General features: G+C 44.3%; 2 protein-coding genes across 5 annotated transcripts; one reads left to right on the top strand and one right to left on the bottom strand.

Annotated features, from left to right (window-relative positions):
• The first annotated feature begins 1,180 nt into the window (after positions 1-1,180).
• On the top strand, positions 1,181-8,197 carry RILPL2 (Rab interacting lysosomal protein like 2). Its single transcript, XM_024196107.1, has 4 exons — positions 1,181-1,627; positions 2,696-2,847; positions 6,464-6,577; positions 7,840-8,197. Exons 1-4 carry the CDS (start codon positions 1,289-1,291, stop codon positions 7,868-7,870), a joined length of 636 nt encoding a protein of 211 aa, XP_024051875.1. The 5' UTR covers positions 1,181-1,288; the 3' UTR covers positions 7,871-8,197.
• A 2,067-nt stretch (positions 8,198-10,264) lies between these two features.
• KMT5A (lysine methyltransferase 5A) lies at positions 10,265-21,287 on the bottom strand. 4 transcript variants are annotated; one of them, XM_024196140.2, is made up of 8 exons: positions 21,200-21,287; positions 20,401-20,501; positions 18,070-18,226; positions 15,779-15,998; positions 14,897-14,984; positions 14,393-14,452; positions 13,190-13,380; positions 10,265-11,978 (listed from the first exon to the last, which is right to left on the bottom strand). In XM_024196140.2, exons 1-8 carry the CDS (start codon positions 21,207-21,209, stop codon positions 11,768-11,770), a joined length of 1,038 nt encoding a protein of 345 aa, XP_024051908.1. In that variant the 5' UTR covers positions 21,210-21,287; the 3' UTR covers positions 10,265-11,767. The 4 variants fall into 4 exon arrangements, with proteins under 4 accessions (XP_024051908.1, XP_024051909.1, XP_024051910.1 ...); XM_024196141.2 differs by lacking the exon at positions 21,200-21,287 and adding an exon at positions 21,006-21,032; XM_024196143.2 differs by having other exon boundaries at positions 11,845-12,061.
• Positions 21,288-21,683: the final 396 nt, after the last annotated feature.

Genomic DNA, 21,683 nt, shown 5'->3' with positions numbered 1-21,683 from the left:
CTGGGGGAGGGGGGCTGGCTGCAGATGGGTTTGCCTTGCTGACCCCCTGCTGGGGGGGGGGGGCTGGCTGCAGGTGGGTTTGCCTTGCTCACCCCCGCCCCCCGGGGGGGGGGGGGGGGCTGCAGCAGCTGAGTCCATTGCCCGGGGGAGGCAGCGAGCTGCAGGAGCCTGGCGGGTTTTTGAGACCCTTTACAATCCACAGTAAACCACCCCCGAGCCCCAACCAGAATAGGGATTCCTGGCCAGAGTCCTTCCTTGCAGACCAACAAGCCCGGCTGCTTTATTCCCCCGTGCAATGGCGAAGACAACAGGGGCTTTGCAGTGACCCTGGAGCAGAGCCGCTGCCCCTGCCAGGGGTTGTTGCCATGTGCGGTCTGCCGGGGCGTGCGAGCAGCACCGCAACTCCCCGCCTGGCTTAGCTGCGGCACGGGCGGAGCTGCCGCCGAGCTACGGATCCGGAGAGCGGAATTCACTTTCCAATCCGAATCGAGTCGTAGTGACCCGAGAGAGTGCACAAGGCAAAGCAGCTGCGCGCGCGGGGGGGGGGGGGGGGGTGTTAAATCCTAAGGGCAGCTCTGGCCCCTGCTTTTGGAGACTGAGCTGAATATTTGGGTCTGTGATAAGGGGCCCCTACATCCTGAGGCATGTGAGTGGGGAACTGGCCCTCCCCAGGAGTGTTTCAGTCCCTGTCCCTCCCCCTCCTGAGGCGTCTCCATGGAAACGGCAAACGTTACCCAGGGAGGGCAGACGCTTCACCCTGGCCAGGCCTTGCTTTGTCATAGTTCTTCTTGCAAAATGCAATGGGAAATGTCTCCAGCTGCCCTCGCAGCATCAATCCCGCCTGCCTGCAAAAGCCTCCACCCATTACTTCAACACAGATCCCTCCCAGGCTAGCCACAGCCCTGCCTCTTGCGACAGAGACTGGGTCGTTTGGTCTGCACAACCAGCAATGAAACACACGCCCATAGCCTCTCACCCTGCAGCCAATCTCTGTCTCCTGGACACTGCCTAAGAATGAGAGTAGAGGCCACTCCAGCTAGAAGGGAAGCTGTCCCGGGCCGGCCTCGCTTCCCACATGGCTTTTAGCCCCACCCCAGCCTCCCAGCCTGGTTATCTGATTGGCCCCCCAGGAGCTTCCCCTGGAGGCAGAGGGGACTTGGTCACAAGTTAACAAGTTTCACAGAGGAGGAGGAAGGAAGTTGTTGAGTGTGGCAGCCGAAGCAGGCGACAACTGCAGCAGCAGGTCTGAAACCAGCCTGCTCCAGACTGCCTACCACTGGGGCTTGCCATGCAGGATCATCAGCACCAAGAGGAGGGAGAGGAGAAGGAAGAGCCTAGCCCTGAAAGCGCCTTTGAGAAGAGCCCCTTCCAGCTGACAGCAGAGGATGTCTATGACATTTCCTACCTGGTGGGCAGGGAGATCCTGAAAATAAGCAGCGAGCCCCAGGGGGAGGCGCCCACCAGGGTCGCCCAGTTGCAGTTCAAGATAGTGAGGATTCTGGAAATGCTGGAAGCTTTGGTGAATGAGAGTAACCTGACAGTGGAGGAGCTGAAGATGGAGAGAGACAATCTCAGAAAGGAGGTGGAGGGACTCAGAAAGGAGGGTCCCCCAGGGAATGCAGAGCAGGTAGGTATAAGGGCAGGTGCAACCTCAGGAACTGATCTGCTTATTGTGGAGGCATGGGGTTTTATTAACTACACTTTACACTAGTGACATTCGGCGAAGTATCTCCATCAATTTGGCCCACCTTTCACACATTGACAGAGTTACAGCTCTGTTGAGAAACTGCTGTGAGCAACCTCATAAGCGTAGGCACAGTTTGAGGTTAGCAGAATTCTCAACGTCAAAAATCCCTGTCCGATGGGAGGCCATGCTAGCACCACACACTGGAAAACACTTTTGCTAGCATGATTCAAGCCATTGTGTGGACAGGCCCTATTGGAGAAGTTTACTTTTCATCCCTGTTGAAGTTCCTGACCCAGCTGCCCGAGCAGAGACTGGCTCTGGCTCAACAACCTACAATGTTACAGTACAATGTCCTGTAGTACTCTAGGTACAGGGCATGGTTTTGTATGGACAGAGTCAATATGCTGAAAGAGAGAAGTTCAGACATCCGGGCCCTGATTTTCATGTAGTGTAGATGTACAATTGCACATCTGTCTTTTACGTACAATTGCTCACACAAAAGCACCTAATTAGCCATTTGCACACATGTGAAATCCTTGTGTTTGTGCAAATTAGGTGTATCAGAGGAGGAATGACCTTGTGGTTTAGGTGCTCAGCTGGGACTCAGGAAAGCTAGGTTCAGTTCTCAGCTCTGCTCAAATTCTCTCTGCAACCACAGGCGAGTCCCTTAATTTCTCTGGGCCTCAGTTCCTGTCTGTGACAATGGGGATAACAGCACTTCCTTTGCAAGTTTAGAGGTAAACTCTTTGGGGTGGGGACTGTCTTATATGTGCATAAAGCACCTGGCACAATGGGGCCCACAGGCACTACTGAAATACAAATAATTGTTTTGCACCTACATGGTATGAAAGATCAAGATTGTAATGTCTACAAATAATGGAAATTACTATTGATTGATAAAGCTGATTCCTTGTCTAAGGTACAGCCTGACAGCTGCTCAGGGGTTATCTGGGCATGTGGTGTCCTTACGGTTGCTTGGTTTTTAAACTGTTGCCCTTTGTTCTACAGCTGAGCCTTGGACCAGACAAAATGATAATAGATCTCACAGATCCAAATCGTCCACGGTTCACGTTGCAGGAGTTGAGAGATGTGCTGCAGGAACGTAACCAGCTGAAAGCACAACTTCTTATTGCACAAGAGGAGCTACAGTGCTATAAGAGGTAGATCACTAGGTCATCCAGTCAGCAAAGAGCCCCTGTTTATAACACCTGTTTATTATGCAGGGATCATTTCAGAGGAGATTAGTGTTATTTGTTTGCTGTAGCACCCACAATGTGCTAGGCACTGTCCAGGTATACAAGACTGTAAACTCTTTGGGGCTCTGTGGTTATAGAGAGCCTAGCCCAATGGGCCTTATTCTTGGTTGGCCCCTTTGGCACGATCACAATAAATATTATTATTAATAATATTAATAAAAAGAAGGGACATTCTGGCCCCTAAAAGCTTACGGTGTAAGGATAAACAGACAAGCAGAGAGGGGTCAGGGAGTGGGGGTTTCAAAAGGAATTTTCTATACAAATCAACCTTAAAACTGAAGTTCTGCCTGCTCTGTGTGAGTCAAAAACACGTGTAATTGCACACATCAACATCTGCAGGCAGTTACTTCAACTGTGTGTGCAAAGTAGGAAATTGGGCACACAAATCCAGTGTGTAGGTATGCCTGGCTGGCCATGTGTGAGTGCAAGTACCTTATTCGCACATGCAATCATAGTAATTGCACACATGCATTTTGATGAAAACCAGGATGTAGATATCTATCCTATGCCACTTGTCATAAGAGCAGGGAGGTTTCCTTGCTGGCCTTAGTTAAAATTTCCCTTCTGCTGTTGTGCAGACTTATGCATGCTAGTTTATTTACCACCCTTCATCTCAGAGATGTGTGCATTTCAGTGATGCTGTATGTATAGCTGTAAAGCACTTTAGCATTGTTCAGGATGAAAGTGCATATTTTGTAAGACCCCCAGCTAAAGACTGAGTAAGGCACATACTACAAAAAACTCACCCAGGGATAAGGATTCAGTTCAGGGCAGGTGACCCAGGTGACTGCCTGGAGTGCTAGGCGTGGGGGGCACTGGGCTCGGGGTGTTGTTTTTGTTGTTAGTGACAGAAGGGAACATAGAATGTTTGAAGTAACATGGCTCAGGTATTCCATATTTGCTTATATATGGCATGAATAAATACAGATTTACAGATCCTAGCATGCACATTTATTGTCTTATATGACAGGGATAAATCATGCATCAAAGTTGTGAAATGGGCTAAAAATGCAATAAAAAATAAGATATTCAAAAGTTTAACAAAGGGGGGGCGCCGAAGATGCTCCTCGCCTGGGGCACCATTTGGTCTAGGGTGGGCCCTGATTCAGATGACCTCGGTTCTGTTCCCGGCACTGCCACTGATCTATTGTGTGATTTTGGGCAAATCACATCACCTCTCTTTTGTTTTGTTTTCACCTCCCACCCTTTGTCTGGCTTGACTAATTAAACCATAAGCTGTTTGGGACAGGCACTGACTTTTACTCTCTTTGGGCTTGTCTATACTACCATGCGGGGTTGATCTAAGTTATGCAACTTCAGCTACATGAATAGCGTAGCTGAAGTCAACGTACTTAGATCTACTTACCACAGTGTCTTCACTGCGGTAAGTCGACAGCTGACGCTCTCCTGTCGACTCCGCTTGCGCTTCTCGTTCTAATGGAGTACCAGAGTAGATGGGAGAGCGCTCATCGCATCTAATCGACCGCTAAATCGACCCCTGCTGAATCGATCCCTGCCCACCGATCCAGCGGGTAGTGTAGACAAGCCCTTTGTAAAGTGCCTGGCACAATGGGGCCCTGATCTCAGTTGAGGTCCCCATGTGATACCATAATACAAATAATAATAAATCCATCCTGAGTACACTTCTATAACAGACATGCATAATGCAAGTTATAGCTGAGAAGCCAGTTTTAGACCTGCCCTCTCAAACAGCAGTTTTGCCAACAATGCAGTTAAGGACCCACACCCCCAGCTCAGTCACACATTAATGGCTCCATTGGCCCTTGACTCTCCAGTTGCCTAACCCAGCTCATTGGAATCCAAGTTACAAATTAACCATGTGAATGTTTAATTCATAAGTGGATCATGAGCTGTGGGGCTCTAATTACCAACCCGTATTGTCAGTAATGGATTTCAATCCAAGCGAATCAGAGGAAAAATAATAATTTGATTTACATGGTAACTTCCTAACAAGGTGCCCAGGGTGCTGAAAAACCCAACTGAAGGCATCAGATATAAAACAAAGTAGTATAAATATGGGACCTTTGAAATAAAAAATGTGTTTTAGAATGTCATGAGTATACTTCTATATAGCATGTGTATAGCACAAAATGTCACGTCCTAAATTTAAGACTCACAGAGAATGTTTTAGTGTCTGGATAATGTATTATTAAAGACGTGAGTTTGTCTCGGGTGTTTTTGAAGGAGTATGTTCAGTGCCCACATTGAACAGCATTGCTTATCTGCATATTGTGGGCTTTGATCCCCTCAGATCTCAAGATAAGCAGAGTCAGGCTAGGTCAGTGCAGTGATGGCCGTGAAGGTGTAGAACTAAGTACCCTCTGTCTGGCCGTACAAAGCCCTACTACAGGCCAGCAATGCTTGTAGTCATGGCTTGCACTGGTAGCTTTGCCTGTTTAGAGTAGGGGTTTGCACTGGTACAGCTATATGCCCTAAGGCTGTAACCAGTGAACATTTCCAGTGTAGGGAAGGGAAGTGACACGGGGAAGGTGACACTTATCTCCCTCACAGGGGTCTTGTGGACCTTCATTGATTCAGGCCAGAATCTGCTGTTACACTTGTGTAAATCTAAGTGACTGTGCTGGAGATACCCTGGATCTGCCCCAATGTAACCAAGCTTGGAATTTAGTGCTTTGAGATCTTTGGATGGAAGGTGCTTTACAAATGCAACATAGGATTAAAATCAGTCCTCACTGAGTATTAAATAATTACATAACACTCCATCTGTAGCTATATAAGCTTCTAACAATTATCAGTGGGGTTCTTATCAAAATATTCTAAGCTAAATTAGAGAGACGAGGTGTGTGAGGTAATATCTGTTATTGGACCAACTTCTGTTGGTGCAAGAGACAAGTTTTCAAGCCACACAGAGCTCATCTTCAGGTCTGGAAAAGAGCTCCTTGTGGCTCGAAAACTTGTCTCTCTCACCAACAGAAGTTGGTCCAATAAAAAATATTACCTCACCTACCTTGTCTCTCTAATATCCTGGGACCAACACAGCTATAACTGCACTACATCTAAGCTAAATTACTGTGCACAATTAAAATAAGAGTGATTCACTATTAGCATTAGTCCAGGTTAGCTGTGTCCAGAGAAATTAGAGCTCCTATTCAGGAAAGCACTTACACACAACTTGACTTCAGTGGGACTTGAGCACAAGTTAAGAGCTTTCTGAATCGGTGCCTACATTAATAAAGACATAATATTGGCTACATTGTGCATGCCCTAGCTTTACAGACCAGCACAGAACTGTTCCTAGTATCATTTTTTCACAAACTAAAACTAGTACAACATTCCTACGCACAAAGGAAAGGTGCAAAGACACCACAGCCAGCAAACGTGACAGTGCTGCAAACTTTAGCAGGGTATTTTGACATCATCTGCTCAGATGCCACATGCTGCCAGAATTAAGAAAGGGTTCAATATGCACAATGGGGGTGTGGGGGGGAGAGGTGTAGCACAGATTAAAAACAAAATTCCCATCTCCCTCGTTTGCTAGTGGCATCATTTCACAGAGGGAGGACCAGACTGGGCCAATGGAAAAGGAATCCACTGTCTGCAGTCCTTCTGGCTCAAGCAAGTCTAACGAAGAGAAAACAATCATAAAGCGTCTGTAAGTATTGTCACTTCTCTTGCAGCACTTTATAGTGGTGGGCTGACTTGATTGGATACTTGTTCTCCCCTCACAACCCCCCCCCCCTTCCCCATTATAAAAATTAAGGGCTGTTGCTGGAATCCTGAAGTCTGCAAACCTCCTCCTGAAGCCAACCAGAATTTGGTAGCATCAGGAGTCTACCACCGAGATGGTTCACATTGCAGCTGGGCATAGCTCCTCTCTGATAAAATGGTAAAAATAATAGCTGCTTCAGTTAACTTTTATGTGAGTTAATCTCATGACAGGGATAGTCTGAATTAGACACAGACAGGATGAATGCTTTGTGTAAACAGTGTTAACTAAAAGGCATCGGACACCATCTCTTTAACTAGTAGCTGTGCCTGTAGGAGGAAAGGGTTTCTTAAGAATGGTCCCAGGTCAAATCCTTGAATACTTCTTGCAAAATTAGAGGGAAATTACCACTTAAATGACATGGCCCAGCTTTCAGGTCTCACTGTTTCAGATTCCTAGAGGAAACTACGTCTCAGACCGCTTTATAGCAGTGCACCACCCCTGACACGCTGCATCAAAATAACAGTAAAAACTTAACACTTTTATAGCACCTTTTAGGTGTAGAACTCAAAAGTGCTTTATAAAGGTGGACATCAGAATTTTAGAGAGAGGGAAACTGAGGCACAGATGAAGTGACTTGCCTGAGGTCACAGCATGACACAGCAGAGACGGGGAGAGAACCCAGTTCTCCTGCATACCAGCCGCATCCACTGGACAGTGCTGGTTGCGTCACATACTAGCACAACAGCAAAGGGAGAAGTGATTTTGCCCCGTGCCTGTGAAAAGCACCCTATGAGGCCAAAGACTTTCCAAGTAATCCTTGCTACACAAAGAAGCCTTCAGTTAAGGTCTCAGCCCGGGGACACATGAAATTGCATGGTATTTATTTATTGTCTTGAATTTAGCCTTCTTGGTTGAAAAATTGCCAGCTTTTCAGAGCTAATCATTAAGCTCTCCTATGCTGTAGGAGGCCATTGCCTCCCCTGTGAGTACGCTAAGAATGTCCACGTTGTGTTGTGTACTGACTATCCCCCAAGGTTTGTTTGTGATGGGATTCAAGTGGCTATATGCAGCGGGAGCCTGCTCAAGCCCTGCGCTTATAGCTCCTGAGAGCAGCCCAGTGTGTTAGCAGGACAGGCTCAGCTGGTGGTTGTAGCCTTTCCTTTTTGTAAGACACTTCTCCCCCCCTCCCCCTCTTTTTGCTCTAGGTTCTCTTTTAAATACGGAAAACGAATATGACTGAGAATTTAGCCACTTCTGCTCCAAAAGTTGCAGCATATAAAGCCCTTGAGAAGAAGCATTTGAAGGAAAAGCATCAGTTTCACTGTAGAGAACAGGCCACATCTCAAGAACAACATGTATTTGTATAATACTTTCAGATTTTGCTTTTTTAAATAACATTTCTGACAATGTTTGTATTAAGGAATAAGTGTTGTTTTCTCCTCTTGTAAAGGATGGCAGACTTCCTCTAGACATATCCAGGCAGATGGGATATGGAATAAACCTTTTTTATATAGCGATTTTCAGTCTTTTGAAGAACCATACCAAGACATAGCCTACGGAAGAAAGAATATTAGTTTTTCCACTCACATCTCACTGCCTGGGCTAGGGGATTTTCAAAGGCTAGAATGATCTTGCTGACATTTTGCTAGAGTTACACTATCTACAAAGACAAATATATTATTTAAATTTAAAGTGACTTTTGTTGTGCAGTGGTCTGACACCAGAAATATCCATATCTTAAAGTAACCCAGAAGCTGAAGCAAACTAGAAGTTGCCCATGTGGTGGCTGTCTTGTGGTTTGTATTAAATTAGCTTGATGTCCTCTGTTCAGCAGCCTAATGCCTACCACCGCGACTACTATAACTGGGAGTATCTGACACCTTTAGCGGTAGACTCACAAGCCAAGCATTGGCTAGACCATGGATATAGAACTCTCATGGCTAGGGGTGATCCTTCAGGTCAAAAGTAAAGCAAGTTGTAGCAGAGTATTAACACTGTTACTACATATGTTCATCCTGCTCAGTGGACATATAGGACTTCAGTTAGTACTGGAACCTTTGGGAGGCAATACATATATTCTTGAGATATAGCACATTCAACACTGACTCCTCATAGGTACTGAATGGGAATGAAAACACTAAAAATTGAGATAATCCTAGTTTTGGGAAGTTAATCACTGATTTAAAAAAGCATACACTAAATGAGCTGCATATACAGAACAGATAAGAGATAGGAAAGTTAATTATCTAGCTGCAATCCACTACTAAATGCATTTAGGTCAAACAGATGGAAGGTAGGTGTAGGGGAGATAATTAGTATCTCTGAGGTTTGTACTAAATCTACAAATAGAAAGACAACAGCTATTTTAACAGCATTAGATATGAGGCTGATTAGACATGTAAATAGTCGGAAAAATTAAAAGACTCAAGAATATAATCTTATTCCCTTTCAAAAAGGAAGTGAATTCTATGATCTCCTGTGATTCCCTCTTATATGCTAGCAGTAGGCAGAATATAGGTCAGTTGATGTATACAGTATATCTATACTTAGTAACAAAGAATGCCAGTTAATATGGCTGCACAGAAGGTAGAAAAACAGCAGTGTCATTTTCAAATGTGTTCACTAGTAACAGCATGTTAGTAAAGCTGTATCAAAGATGCCTAACTTGGAAAGATTTGTCTATATGGGATAATTCTCTCCAATGGATGGGTGTCACACAGGGTGTGCCATCTTCAAAACATTATTACACCCCAACATTGGGGATGCTTCTTGTATAACCCTTCTGGGTCTGAGGGCTAATTAAACTAAGATTCTATCAAGTATGAAAAAGTGTATTGGGCCAATACATCCAAAAATAGTCTTATTCTATTTGTAACACAGCCACCAGATCAGCAGCTGGTGCTAACAAAATTAAAGCAGAACTCTGGCACAAAGGTCTGTGTACTCCACCACGCCTTCCTGTTACTTGGAGGGAGTGTTCATGAACATTTCTAATTCAGTAGAGGCATGCTGCTATTAGGATAGCAATTTAGGTGAAGGGGTGGGAGGGAGGAAAGGTGGTAAGATCTACTCAGGTTCTGAGTTTCTTATAGGCTAGCTCTGCACAGGAGAGATAGCGATTGAGAAAACTGACAGCTTCAGCATTCCTGAGGAAAGTAGGCATTTCTACAGTGAGTTAACAAGAAGGGGAAATTGAGGAACAGAGGTGAAGAGTGACTTGTCCAAGGTCACAGTGAGCCAGTGGTATAATAAAGCACAGGTTTGTTCCAGTTCCCAAGTCTGTTCTCTAGCCACTAGCCCATGCTGCAGAGGGAGAAGCTCTTTCAGAACGAGGAAACCTGCACACATTTTTGTCTTCTCTATTAGAGAGAGAAGAGAAGGAACTCTGTGCTGTGCCCACATCTAATTCAAAGCCCCAAAGTAGTTTGCATACAAAATATATACTGATGGGGGTAAGAGACTGTGGACATATACATATCCACCCTCCTGAGCTTTCACTGGATAGAGTAGAAGACAACAGGCATCTAAGGGTTAACCATTTTCACAGCTTGCTTAAAGATATCTGAGACAGAGGCAGGCACAACAGCCAATTCATTGTTAATAAATATATATCTTTTTATTTTACAGACACATTTTCTTCAAGTTTTTGTTTTTAAAATACATCACTAACCCACCTCTCTTGCTGCAGAAACACATAGGTTGGACTGTATTACCCTGGCTATCATACAAGTGCACAAGACTGTCTTGGGTGGTATGAGCAGGAGGAGCAGCTTTGAGAACATGGAGAAGCAGAGGACATTAATAAAGCCACAGACCTCTTTGCTGACACATTTTCCAGCAACAAGCGTGGCTGGTGGCCTAAGGCCATCTTTCAGCTACACACATGCCAAGCATGCCTTGGCAAACGTTTCAATTGATAAAGAGTTCATATTCACTGTAAGGATCTCCATTGTATAGCTTTCCCATACCATGGATTTGGTTCCCCCAATAATGAGCCCGAACCTGTGATGTACTGAGCATCTTCTGCAAGGTGCGAAGCACCCTCAACTCCCAATGAAGTCAATGGGACCAGACAGTGCATGACAGCTTACAGGATCAGGCCCTAAGGAATCTACTCTCTTCAATGCATATGCATAACTCCAAAAGCAAGACTGAAGATGCACATGAAGACAAGACTCCAAGTTTTGGAAACTCTGATCCACTTCCAGCATTCACAGTAAATAAATAATTCAGTTTCTGATGTGGCCAATTAACGTTGGGAGGTAATATGTTTATAGAGAGGCCTTTTGTTTTTTAAAAAGCCCTCTAACAAAACTCCCTCAAATCAGCCAGCAACTATAAAAAAGGTACCATCTCAAACTTTAGAAAACAGAGTAACGCCAAAAAAGCAATTCCTCATTTTGATGACTTGCACGTTTTATCTTCACATTTCTAATAAGCATCAACCCAGTTTATAAAAATCCAACTCCATTTGGATTGGAGTTATGTCTCTCTGAAGAAGGCAGCCAGGTTGATCATTCAATCCCATTATTGCAGTGGATTGTGGTGCATTTGTTGCCAACAAGGGGCAGTGCGCTGGAAAAACTGGACTCCTAGCACAGACTAGTTAAGAATGATCCTAGCAATGCTTCATTCATGAAAAGGTCCTTGGCGCGTCAGTACTAGGTTTAAAAAGGCTGACAAGTAGTCAAATCAATGACTTAAGAGTTAGAACATATGATACATCTGTCACCATCAAGCTAAACAGTTGATAGCTCCCCTTTAAAACAGAACATGAGATTTCATTGCCAAAGCAGGAGCACAACCCAAGAGATTCAGATTTAATTTCTTCCCTCCCCCCTTATAAAATATGCGTAAGTCTTTGACTGCATGCTCAGGAAGCACTGATCAATCTATTTGCAAAAATGTACAAAATTGAACAATATAAAAAAGTTTCAGTAATCTACGACCATCTGTTCAAGCCTGTCTGGAAACCTGTAACAGATATTTAAATACTACAGAGCAAAAGGTGTTTTTTTAAACAATTTTAAAACACCAGAAGCAATCCACTAAGATAGCTGTGTTTAAAAAAAAAAAAAAAAAAAAAAAATCCATCAACTCTCTTCAACAGTGCTCAGTCCAAAGAAGGATGAATTAGTGTTTCAGCCACGGATGAGCTTCAATGGAAGCTTTGCTCCTGTCTCCATAATCATACAATAGTTCTTCACCCACTTTAATGTCTCGTGAGGCTATCAGTATGAGATGAGGTACGCCGTCAACATCATGAAGCTTTGTTTGACAATTGCCACATTTGCTGTGATTAATCAGCCTTCCCAGACGATTAGTCTCTTTTGTAGCATCGACACTGAAAGAACAAACACAGATTGGAAGATTTCTGCACAGCACACACAAGTCACACTCTCACAACTAGAAGAGGTTAAATCCACACTGAAAATCAAGAGATGAAAGGAAGTGTGCAGTCAGCACAAGGCTTGAAAACAGACAAAAAATACTAAAGATCCTGATGCCACTACTGCCCTGATCCGCAGAACAAGCTTAACCAAACTGCTCTAGCAAATCTAGTTAGTCTTACATTACCACAAGTCAACGTCCCACGGCATATGTTCATCACAACTTTACAATTGTGAAAAAAGGGTCTCTCAACTCAGCCATGGATTTCTTCTAGAACTGACATCTTAGAGTCACTTACTAAGCTTTTTGTGGATCCCTTCCTTCTCTAGATTTTGCTTTCTCCCCATTAGCAGCCATAGGGCAACCACCCAGAAGGGCTTTCTGTCTTCCACAATATCTTCTGAGGAAGCTGTGTGTAAGGTATGTATTGTGTCAGCCAGCAAAAGGATGCACAAAAGACCCTTGCTCCTTTAAGGCCGGGTATGCTTAGTGTCCAACACATGCTCAGTCTCCACTGACTCTGGATATTCCCAAAGTGGGTCCACACGTTGCTGTGCCATAGCATCTACCTGAAGCTGTATAGTGCCTATCGCTATAGTATCTAAGCACAGGTGTCACTGGGACAGCATGGTAGAAGTCAGACCATCTATAATTGTCAAAGATATTTAATATGTAGGACTTTGTTATAATAGACTTAGGTTCCAATATTTAATAGATACGAGTTACTGATTGAATCAGCTGCAGTAATTTTAAGTAAATCATGGTATATTACTACTCTCTTCAATTCTTGGGCTGCTTTTAAAAGCAAAATCCAGCCTGGCGAGGAAGTTTAACATACAGAGGTAAATAAAGCTAATCAGAAAGCCAGATTCTCAGCTCTGCTGCTGATCTATGAACCTCAAATCTATCCACTAAGACATATTGTCTTTTAATTCCAATTTCACTCACTATAACCAGAAGAGATACTCAGCATGTAGTTTTGAATGTTCAAGCAATATGAGTGAAAAATATATTCAAATAAAAAGCAAATATCTCAAGGTAAATCTTGAGCTTGGAACTTTTACACTTAGCAGGAAAACTGAAAGATCTGGCACCTTCAAAGCATCCACTTATTCTATTATTATATCCCTTAAACGTTAAAAACAAACAGAATCAAAACCTTACCAGTACATTTTGCTTAAATACTGAAAGTAGTACATATAGCAGCCTGTGGATGGATCTTGGGCATACACAGCTTCTCGCTTTTTAGCATCAGTGATCTCTATGAGATCCCCATGATACTCTACCACAAATTCTCCTCGATTAAAGTGTTTGGTAGCAATTACCCCTCTCCCTTTACCATCAATGAAGTCAATCTGTCAAGGAGAAAAGGAGCTCAGTTAGCAAAGCTGCAAAATATTTAAACTGCTTTAAGTAAATCTATTTCCTACCTATTTGGGGGAAAGGGAACCTACAAGGATTTGTCTTTGAGACATTAGCACCAATAGAAGAGTGTGGCACATATGAACAAGTATTTTAGATAGCATGATATGGCAGCAGATTGCACACCTTTAGGGGAGATACATGGGATGAATTTAGGGATGCAGATCACCAGATATTTAGATAGATGGTTTCCTAGATAATAAAGACCAATGTCAACTGGACTGAAAATGCAGAAAAGTGGGATTAGTCATCTTTTTATAGCAATTATTTGTTTTCTTTGAGCCGTGGGGGAGGAGTTAGTCTTTCCATTGCAGACTAGGAGATACCCTCAGTGTCCAATTTGGCTGCAACATAGAATAATAAGAGTTAGAGATGCAGAAAGGCCTATCATGGAAGCTAGTCTAGTCCAAAGCCAAAACAGTCTTGTTCCCTACAACATGTTCTCTATTTTATTATCTAATCCATCACTTCATTGGATCACTATTCCACTGCCTAACACACACAAGGGAAGTTTTCCTGCTGCTAGCACAGAAGTTTCCTTATTAATTCGAACACATCACTTTTCAGTGTAGCCCTTTCAAACACCCTAAATGATTCCTTCAAACATCTGCAAACATTAAAGACTGAACAGCTTCAGGAGTTCTGATCAGATAAGAAGTTTTAGTCCCCCCCCCACCCCCCCCCACACACCCCCAGGTTAGCAGGGACAAAAAGTACAAACCCTTACTTCTGAAAGGGAAAAACAGCAACAAGACCCCCAGGCAGTGAGCAGAGTTAACTCCAGTAACTGATACTAGCTAACAAACTGATAGGAGTGCCACTACTACCACACTCCCATTCAATGCCACAAGGAAAAGCCTACATTTGCTGTTCAGTGTCATGACAATAAAACCTTTTTACCATACAGATGCAGTGTCATGCTATTTAAGTTGGCGTAGCAGTTACCTTCATTCCTTCTTCTTTCCCACTTTCAATTAATTCATCTATTCTCCTCTTTTCCTCAGTCTGCAAAAAGAAAAACCCATAGTATTGCTACTAGGATTTCTGCAGGGTTTTTTAAGATAAGTGTTTTAGGAAGGTGTTTATCTGGTAATAATCTCACTTTTCTAAGCACTCTGTGGTGCTCTATTTAGAGCTCAAGCATGTCAGTTTTATCAGAAATATTACAACATTGAAAAGAAAGTTTCAAGTTGCTCTCCAGGAATGTGCAGTTTTTCTATACGAACAGCTGGAAGGCATCCTAAAGGAATCCAAATTTAGGTTTTGCAGTTTATGAGGAAGTGTTACTTTATATAGTTATATTGTGCATTTGTTATTTGCACTTTTCCTAAGACCTCTCCTAGACAGTACTTTGGAGATTACAAGTATCTGCATTCATCATACTAAATTTTCATTTGACTGGCAGCATGGAAACTGCCAGGATTCGATGGGTTATACAAAAAGCACTACCTGCAATTCCGTTTTGCTCTTCCGGGAACTTCTTCTAACAGGGTAATAATCTGTCACTTTTCGATTCTGTGATGTTTTTCCTTGCGCTCTGAGGGATAAGGAAAGAATACATAAATACTTCAGATTTTCTGGCCTCACTGTCCTAACCCAAAAGAGTCAAGAAGCTTTTACTTCCAAGACAGTGATTTGAGAAATGGCTGTTCAGAACTAAAGATTTTTTTTATCTGCACCCTTCATTCTGATACAACACCTTGTACCCTCCCATTCTTCCCCACCTGGTCTCATCACCAGTATTTCAGCTCAAACTCTTGAGATGAGAAAGATATTTCTCAAAGTGTAGAGAATTAGCTCAAATTACTATTATACAGCACCTGTGTGTGTGTCTCAACCCAAGATGCTCTAGAATTTCTATCATTAAACCTGCTTCATGGTTGGCTGCTGCTGGAGGGGGATGCACCCATCACACGGCGAAACCTTGGTTTACACTGGTCATGCAAAAGTGAGCTTAGATACCAGCTCAGCCTTCAGACCACTAGCTATAAAGGTAATATCCTGGGTCTGGCCAAAGAACTTCTTGTTTTGCCCCCCCTCAAAAATGAGGTCTTAACCACTTTTGTTAGTTCCCATTAGTTAAGATTAGTGGAAATGCACACCATATACAATATACAAGCTAGAAAGCTGTATCTTCAAGAAAAAAAATCCTTTGCAAGGCATATCAATGCTTACATCCATCATAGTACAGAATTTACATTAAATTGTTCTTTAGCGTAGGTTTCAGAATAAAACCCCTAAGCCGCTATAGCAGAAAATATTTCTGGCACATTTGCTTAAAAAAATTCAAGATATGGCATATGGATGCCTTTACTCCCACATGTTACCTACTTTCTCCTTGGTCCAGGTTTTGCTTTTACCACCTTCTTCTGAGCTTGCTTTGCATTTGCTGCATCAGTAGAATCAGAAGGCAGAGGCATGTTTTTCTGAGTTTCTGCAGCTTCTTGTTTTTGATTAGGAAAGGACACTGAAGAATCACACCCACTTTCTTTATCATTCTGGTCTTCTGGTTTTATAGCACCTTCTATTGTATTAAGAGTACTTTTTTTCCCTGTGGATGGAAAATGTAGGACGACTAACATAAGATGTCTTCTAGCTTTCCTTTCTTCTATATCACAAAGTGCCCTAAACTCTTAAAGGTTTCTAACCTGTATTTTATCTGTATCAAATTACAGGGGCGGGATGGGGAAACATTGTATTTATTCTGTTACATGGCAAAAGTAAGTAGTCATAAGGGCCAAATTGGACCAAGTTACCTGTTATGCATCATGAGTAATTCCTACAGGTCAAAGGGTGGAGGGGAAGGATTTTAATCCAAGTATTTTGTCTAGTTAAAGATGTTATCCAGACAAAGAATTTCCCAAGTCTCAACATCACAGACACTACAACGGGAGTTTTGTAACAATTGCACTATTGTTCAAGCCAGCAAGTTTGCCATGTTGAACTAGATGAATACTCTGCAAGGAAAGTGACTTCAGGACTCTGCTGGGGGACTATAGTCCCATACTTAGTGGCTATTGGTATCAAGAGGCCAGTGCCATCAAAAAAAAAAAAAAAAAAACAATACACATTGTAACAAATCTACAAGCTGCAGCTGGTACAATCAGTAAATGCAGACTCAGAATGTGGGTGGAAGTCTCTAGGATTCCTGGTAGATTCTCAAGGTAAATGGCTTTTAAAAAACACAGATACAACATTCTAGACCTTCTCCTGGCCTAGAATGACCTCATTATGGCCTAGACTCCGCAAAGCATTTAAATGTGCTTAATTTTAAGATTTAAATTAGTTTTAAGAGCCTTGCTGAATAGGGATGGGATTACTCACATGCTTAAAGTTGAGTACATGCTTAAGTTCTTCGCTGAATTGGAGCCTTTATCAGAAACCTCTAGGGGCCTGATGCAATCACTGTTGAAGTCAATGCAAGTCTTTCCACTGACTTCAATAAGGATTGGAACGGACCCCCAAGCATTGTCAAATTGCAATCCGAGTCCTTTTACCATCTATCTCCAGAGCCCTCACTTTTGACAGGGGAGGTTCTTTATTTCTGGAACACATTTTCTATTGGTCCATCCCAGCCACTTTTAAGAAAGGACGTGCTTTTATTTTATTGGCTTTTTCTTTGTTGCTAGGTTTGCAGCTAGGTTGATGTGGCTTAAGGCTGAAGCCATTATTTTCTGTTTAATGGAAATGTGAACTGGCTTTTTTTTTTTAAATGACACCCAAGTACCACAGCGACTGGTGTATAAGAAATCCTAGTAATAGACAAGCAGCAGTAAAACTAGTTAGGGTCGGAGTAATTCCATGAACCCAGGAAGAGATGTTAACTGCATGCAACCCAGTGTCTTGTACATACAAATTTTCAGGTAAGATTTGTATCCTGGTCAACTAAGTAAAAAGGTTTTTAATAAGTGCTAAAATTGGTGAGAGCCGACGGTTTAACAGATCAGTGATTCTCCAACTAATCTACAAAACACTCATTTGGTGTATAGAGCTACTTCTGTAACAATGAAAAAGCAGCTACCAGTTTTCTAGCATTGGTGGTCTAGTCCAAGAAACAGTTTTCGAAAGATGCTTTCCCCCACCACACCCTTAACTCTAGCCACACAGACACTAAACCTAAACACCGGCACCTCTCATCACACTACGTGGCTGCTTCATACATTTCTTGGCTTGATGTTTCCGTGGCACTAATTAAATAGTAATCAAATTTGCAGAGGAAACCAACTCTGGGTAATAAACATGCAAAGGAGGACAAACCAAACTGCAAAGTGACCCACAGAGATTAAATACAAATGGGGCATGCAGGGAATTTAGGGAATATTAAGAACTAAATATTTAAGTCCTACACCAGGAAAAGAAAACAAATAAGCCAAGAGACAAAACAAGAGGGAAATTTTAACCAAGCAGCTGCATCATTTAATTTAAGTGAAATTGGTAAAGAGAGACCAGTATTCGCGAGAGAGTTGAAATCCTATACACTAACTATTTGCTGGGAAGGCAGGGGATCTACAAAAAAGGGATCTTAAGTTGTACCCAATTTGAAAGTTTGGGGGGAAAAGTCACAGGGCTAGACAAGGCATGTTTTCTAACCCACAAGCAAACGGTTGTAAGGTCAATCTTACCGTCTCCTCTTTTGCATGTTTCATTTAGTGTTTTGCCTTGACATTTCACCTCATGATGCATGACCGAGTTTTCCTCTTGAAGTGGAGGACGAGCACCAGGAGATTTGTTAGAACTTAGGTAGGTGTAGATTTTGGACTGGCCAAGAAATACATTCTCCTAAAACAGAGACCCAATAAAGCTCATTACATCAAAGAAATCTCATCAATCTCAAACCTCCAGTTGGTATCTGGATCATGCTACATAAGCCAACACCTACATTACTGCAACATATTTGCATCTGAATAGCAGAGAATATATACATAAAAACCATCTGTGTTCAAGCTATTACCAACCAGAGTGATATGGTTTTGAACAAAACTTGCCATGCAAATTCTCAGCACAGACACTTCCTCAAAAACAAATTAAATGCATCATGTTAGTTGAATTAAGTGTTAGGGTACAGGCCTAAAATTCTTTTCTTGAATGTGTACATAGCTCCTAGTGACTTAAACACAAGGTGCAATGCTGGTATTTGAGGGCAGCATTTGGTGTTAATATTTTTTTCATGGACCTACATAATTAAGGTTCTCTCTCAAATGTTTCTTATTTTTAATAGAATAACTATATAATTTTTTATGATTTTTCTCCACAGTAGTGCAGAATAGAGACAAGTATATTCCATTATTTAGGAAGCTGATATTCCTCTTGAAATTGCATTAAAAAGCAAGCAACAAAATTGATCTAAGGCTAGTTTTTTAAAAACTCAGCTTTGGTAATTCTCTGCAGTTTCTCCTCCCACCCCCATTCCAAAAATCAATTCTAGGACACACATCAATACCTACAATACACAGAGGTACCAATGACATCAGAAAGAACTGGATGACCAATTTTAAAATTAAGCAGCATTGTTTCTAGCGCATTGCATGAACAGGTTAGAACCAGTGCCAGACACTTCTGAGAAAGTGAACAGAACAGGGTGATTTATCGAGTGATCCATCCCCATTATCCAGTCCCAGCTTCTGTACTTGTGAGGGAAGGGCTTATGTGGAGGGCTTAGAAGAGTACCATCATCTTCTCCCCCCTCTCCCAAGTTTGACTTCTAGGTGTCTATCTAGTGATTCTGATTGTTCAACCGCACGGTGTCATGATATGTTGACATAATTTAGCCAGAACCAAGATTGCCTTGGCTATATTTCTTACACACACAAAAATTATTTTCAGATGTAACAAAAAATATATATTTTTTCACTAAAAAAGGAACCCTACAGTTAAAGCATAAAATGTACCACATATTCCAACAGATGGGTGCATAAGCACTGAAAATTAAAGGGAGCCTATTGTGGAACAAAATAGATATGTTTTAACCTTAAAATCGGACAAACTGCTTAATGTTTAACCTTAGTGCTCTATGTCTGAATAATCTGTAATTTGTAATCTTTTTTCCAATAGAAAAATTTTGTTAGTTCCTGGCCATTTAAAGGCTCACTCGGCTTGTTTAGTTGCATTTATAAATGTATACATACCCCCCCTCACTTGAGAAGTCAACCCCTCTCACAGGTCTATAAATATTTTCCTTCTTTCTGTAGCATTTAGGTCCCAATTTTGTGGGCACTTACAGATGCGCTAACTTCAATGCCACTAACCACATGCTACAAGTCAGGCACATAGGCAAGTATTTGGAAGACCCAGGCTTTAAGACCGCAAATTCTTCCAGGCAGGCAGGCAGATAGTAATTGTAGGTGTTTACACCGCTACCATAAGCCGTTCTGCTGCCACCCGATTCCCAGACAGACTCTTAAGCCCAGCCAAAGCCTCAATGAATGGGGATCAGCTTGCAAGATTGGGGCTATGGTGAAGCGTTGATCCTGCCTAGGGCTTGCAAGGCGACTGCAACAACAACAACGGCAGCGTCGTCCTGCCAGCACTTACACGAGGAACTTTACTCACGTGAGTAGACCCATTGACTTCAGTGCGTCTGCTGCGGCAAGTTCCTCCCGGCTGGCAGCCCCGGCGGGGCCAGGCCCGTGGAATAGCTGCATGGCCACGTCTGCCTGGGCGGAGCGCCGCTCCGGGCGCCCCTTAGCCGGGGTTCGCAGCGGGGAGCGCGGCGACAGGCCCGGGCTGGCTGCAAGGGGCGGCCCTTTCCCCACACCCCGACTCTGCCTCCCCGCGCTCCGGCAGCTTGGCCCTGCCCGGGGAGGAGCCGGGGGGGTTCGCCTTGCTCCCCGGCCCCAGTTCCCCGGGCGGCTCCAGCCGCCCCTCCGCAGCCCGGGCTCGGAAGGGGCAGGAAATAACCTTTCCGGCCAGGGCCCAGCCCCCGCGCCCCAGTGTGGGGGACACACGGCGCTTACCCCGTTCATCCTGGGGCGGCCGGGCCCCCTTCTCTCGGTGCTCTCCGGAGCCGCCGCCGCCGCCTCCGCTTTGCCTTCCCGGGGCTTGGACATGGCCTTGCCTAGGGGAGAGCAGGGGATGGGGGCGTCAGAGCCATGCCCGGGGCCGCGTCAGTCCCCGGCAGCGGCCGGAGCCGCCGCCGCCACCTGCGCCATGTTTCAAGGGCTCAGTGCAGAGAGGGAAGCCCAGGCAGGCCGGCCCAGCGCGCACCCCGCACCGGGGGGGAGGAGCGCCGCCGAGCTCCCGCCCCCGCTGCCGAGGACACGCTGCCCCCCAGGGGAGCCCACGGCAGCGATAGAGAGGGCAAACCAGCCTGGGCTTAGGGAGCCGGTATCTGACACCCCCGCACCCCGCAACACACACTTCCTAGACCCCCACAATACCCCCAATCTACCCACTCACACCGCGCTCCGTAAGACATACACCCCCCAGTCACCAGCCCCCCCAGGGCACCACGCACCCCTCAGGGCCCAGCCACCTATATAGCCCAATTACCACCCCCACGTCACACCCACCCTCTATGTAGCCCCCACCCCTCAAGAACCCCAGCTCCATTCACACCCACCCGGTCCTCAGAACTCCAGCGCCCCTCGCACCCCACGTGCCTGCGCCAACCCAGCCACTCCCTGCCCGCTTCTCTCTGCCCCCATAGGCGCCCAGTCACCAGCCCCTACACACGCCCACTGCCCATATCCAGACACACACCCCCGGACCCTCCATAACTTACCCTCCCCCCCCAGCACCTGTCAGGGCGGGTACCTTTAGCCATGGCTTCGAGAGCGGAGCCAAGCCCGGCTCGAAGCTGTCCTGGCAGGAGGTCCCCCTCCGAGAACCTTCAATGTAGCCGGACTGCTCCAAAGAGATGATACACTGAGCCGCTCTCCGCTGCCTGATTGGCGCTTCCACTTGCCTATCACATCTCCCCGATCTTTGATTGGTGCGCAGGGGAACGTCCCGCCTTCCCCTATTCCATTTGAGTCAGCGCGGCTGCCTCCCAGTAAGGGTGTTTAAATGTGCGTCCTCTGGTCGCTGATTGGCCAGTGCGAAAAGCACGGGGCCTGTGATTGGAGGCCAGACCAGGAGTTCTCCCTCCTTTGCTAGGCTGGGTGAGAGTTCTGGATCGCTTGACAATAGCCTTACGTACTCCTAGCCACTGTATATGGGGTTCAAGTTGGTTGTACATAAGAGCCCCTATAGGGAACAGTGCAGCATACGGACCCTACACACACAAATCTCTCCCCAC

This window comes from Terrapene carolina, unplaced genomic scaffold (assembly GCF_002925995.2).
Source record: "Terrapene carolina triunguis isolate 2854851 unplaced genomic scaffold, T_m_triunguis-2.0 Scaffold234, whole genome shotgun sequence".
NCBI lineage: Eukaryota > Metazoa > Chordata > Testudines > Emydidae > Terrapene > Terrapene triunguis.
The sequence above is the reverse complement of the archived record's forward strand: the minus strand, read 5'-3'. Positions and strand labels throughout refer to the sequence as shown.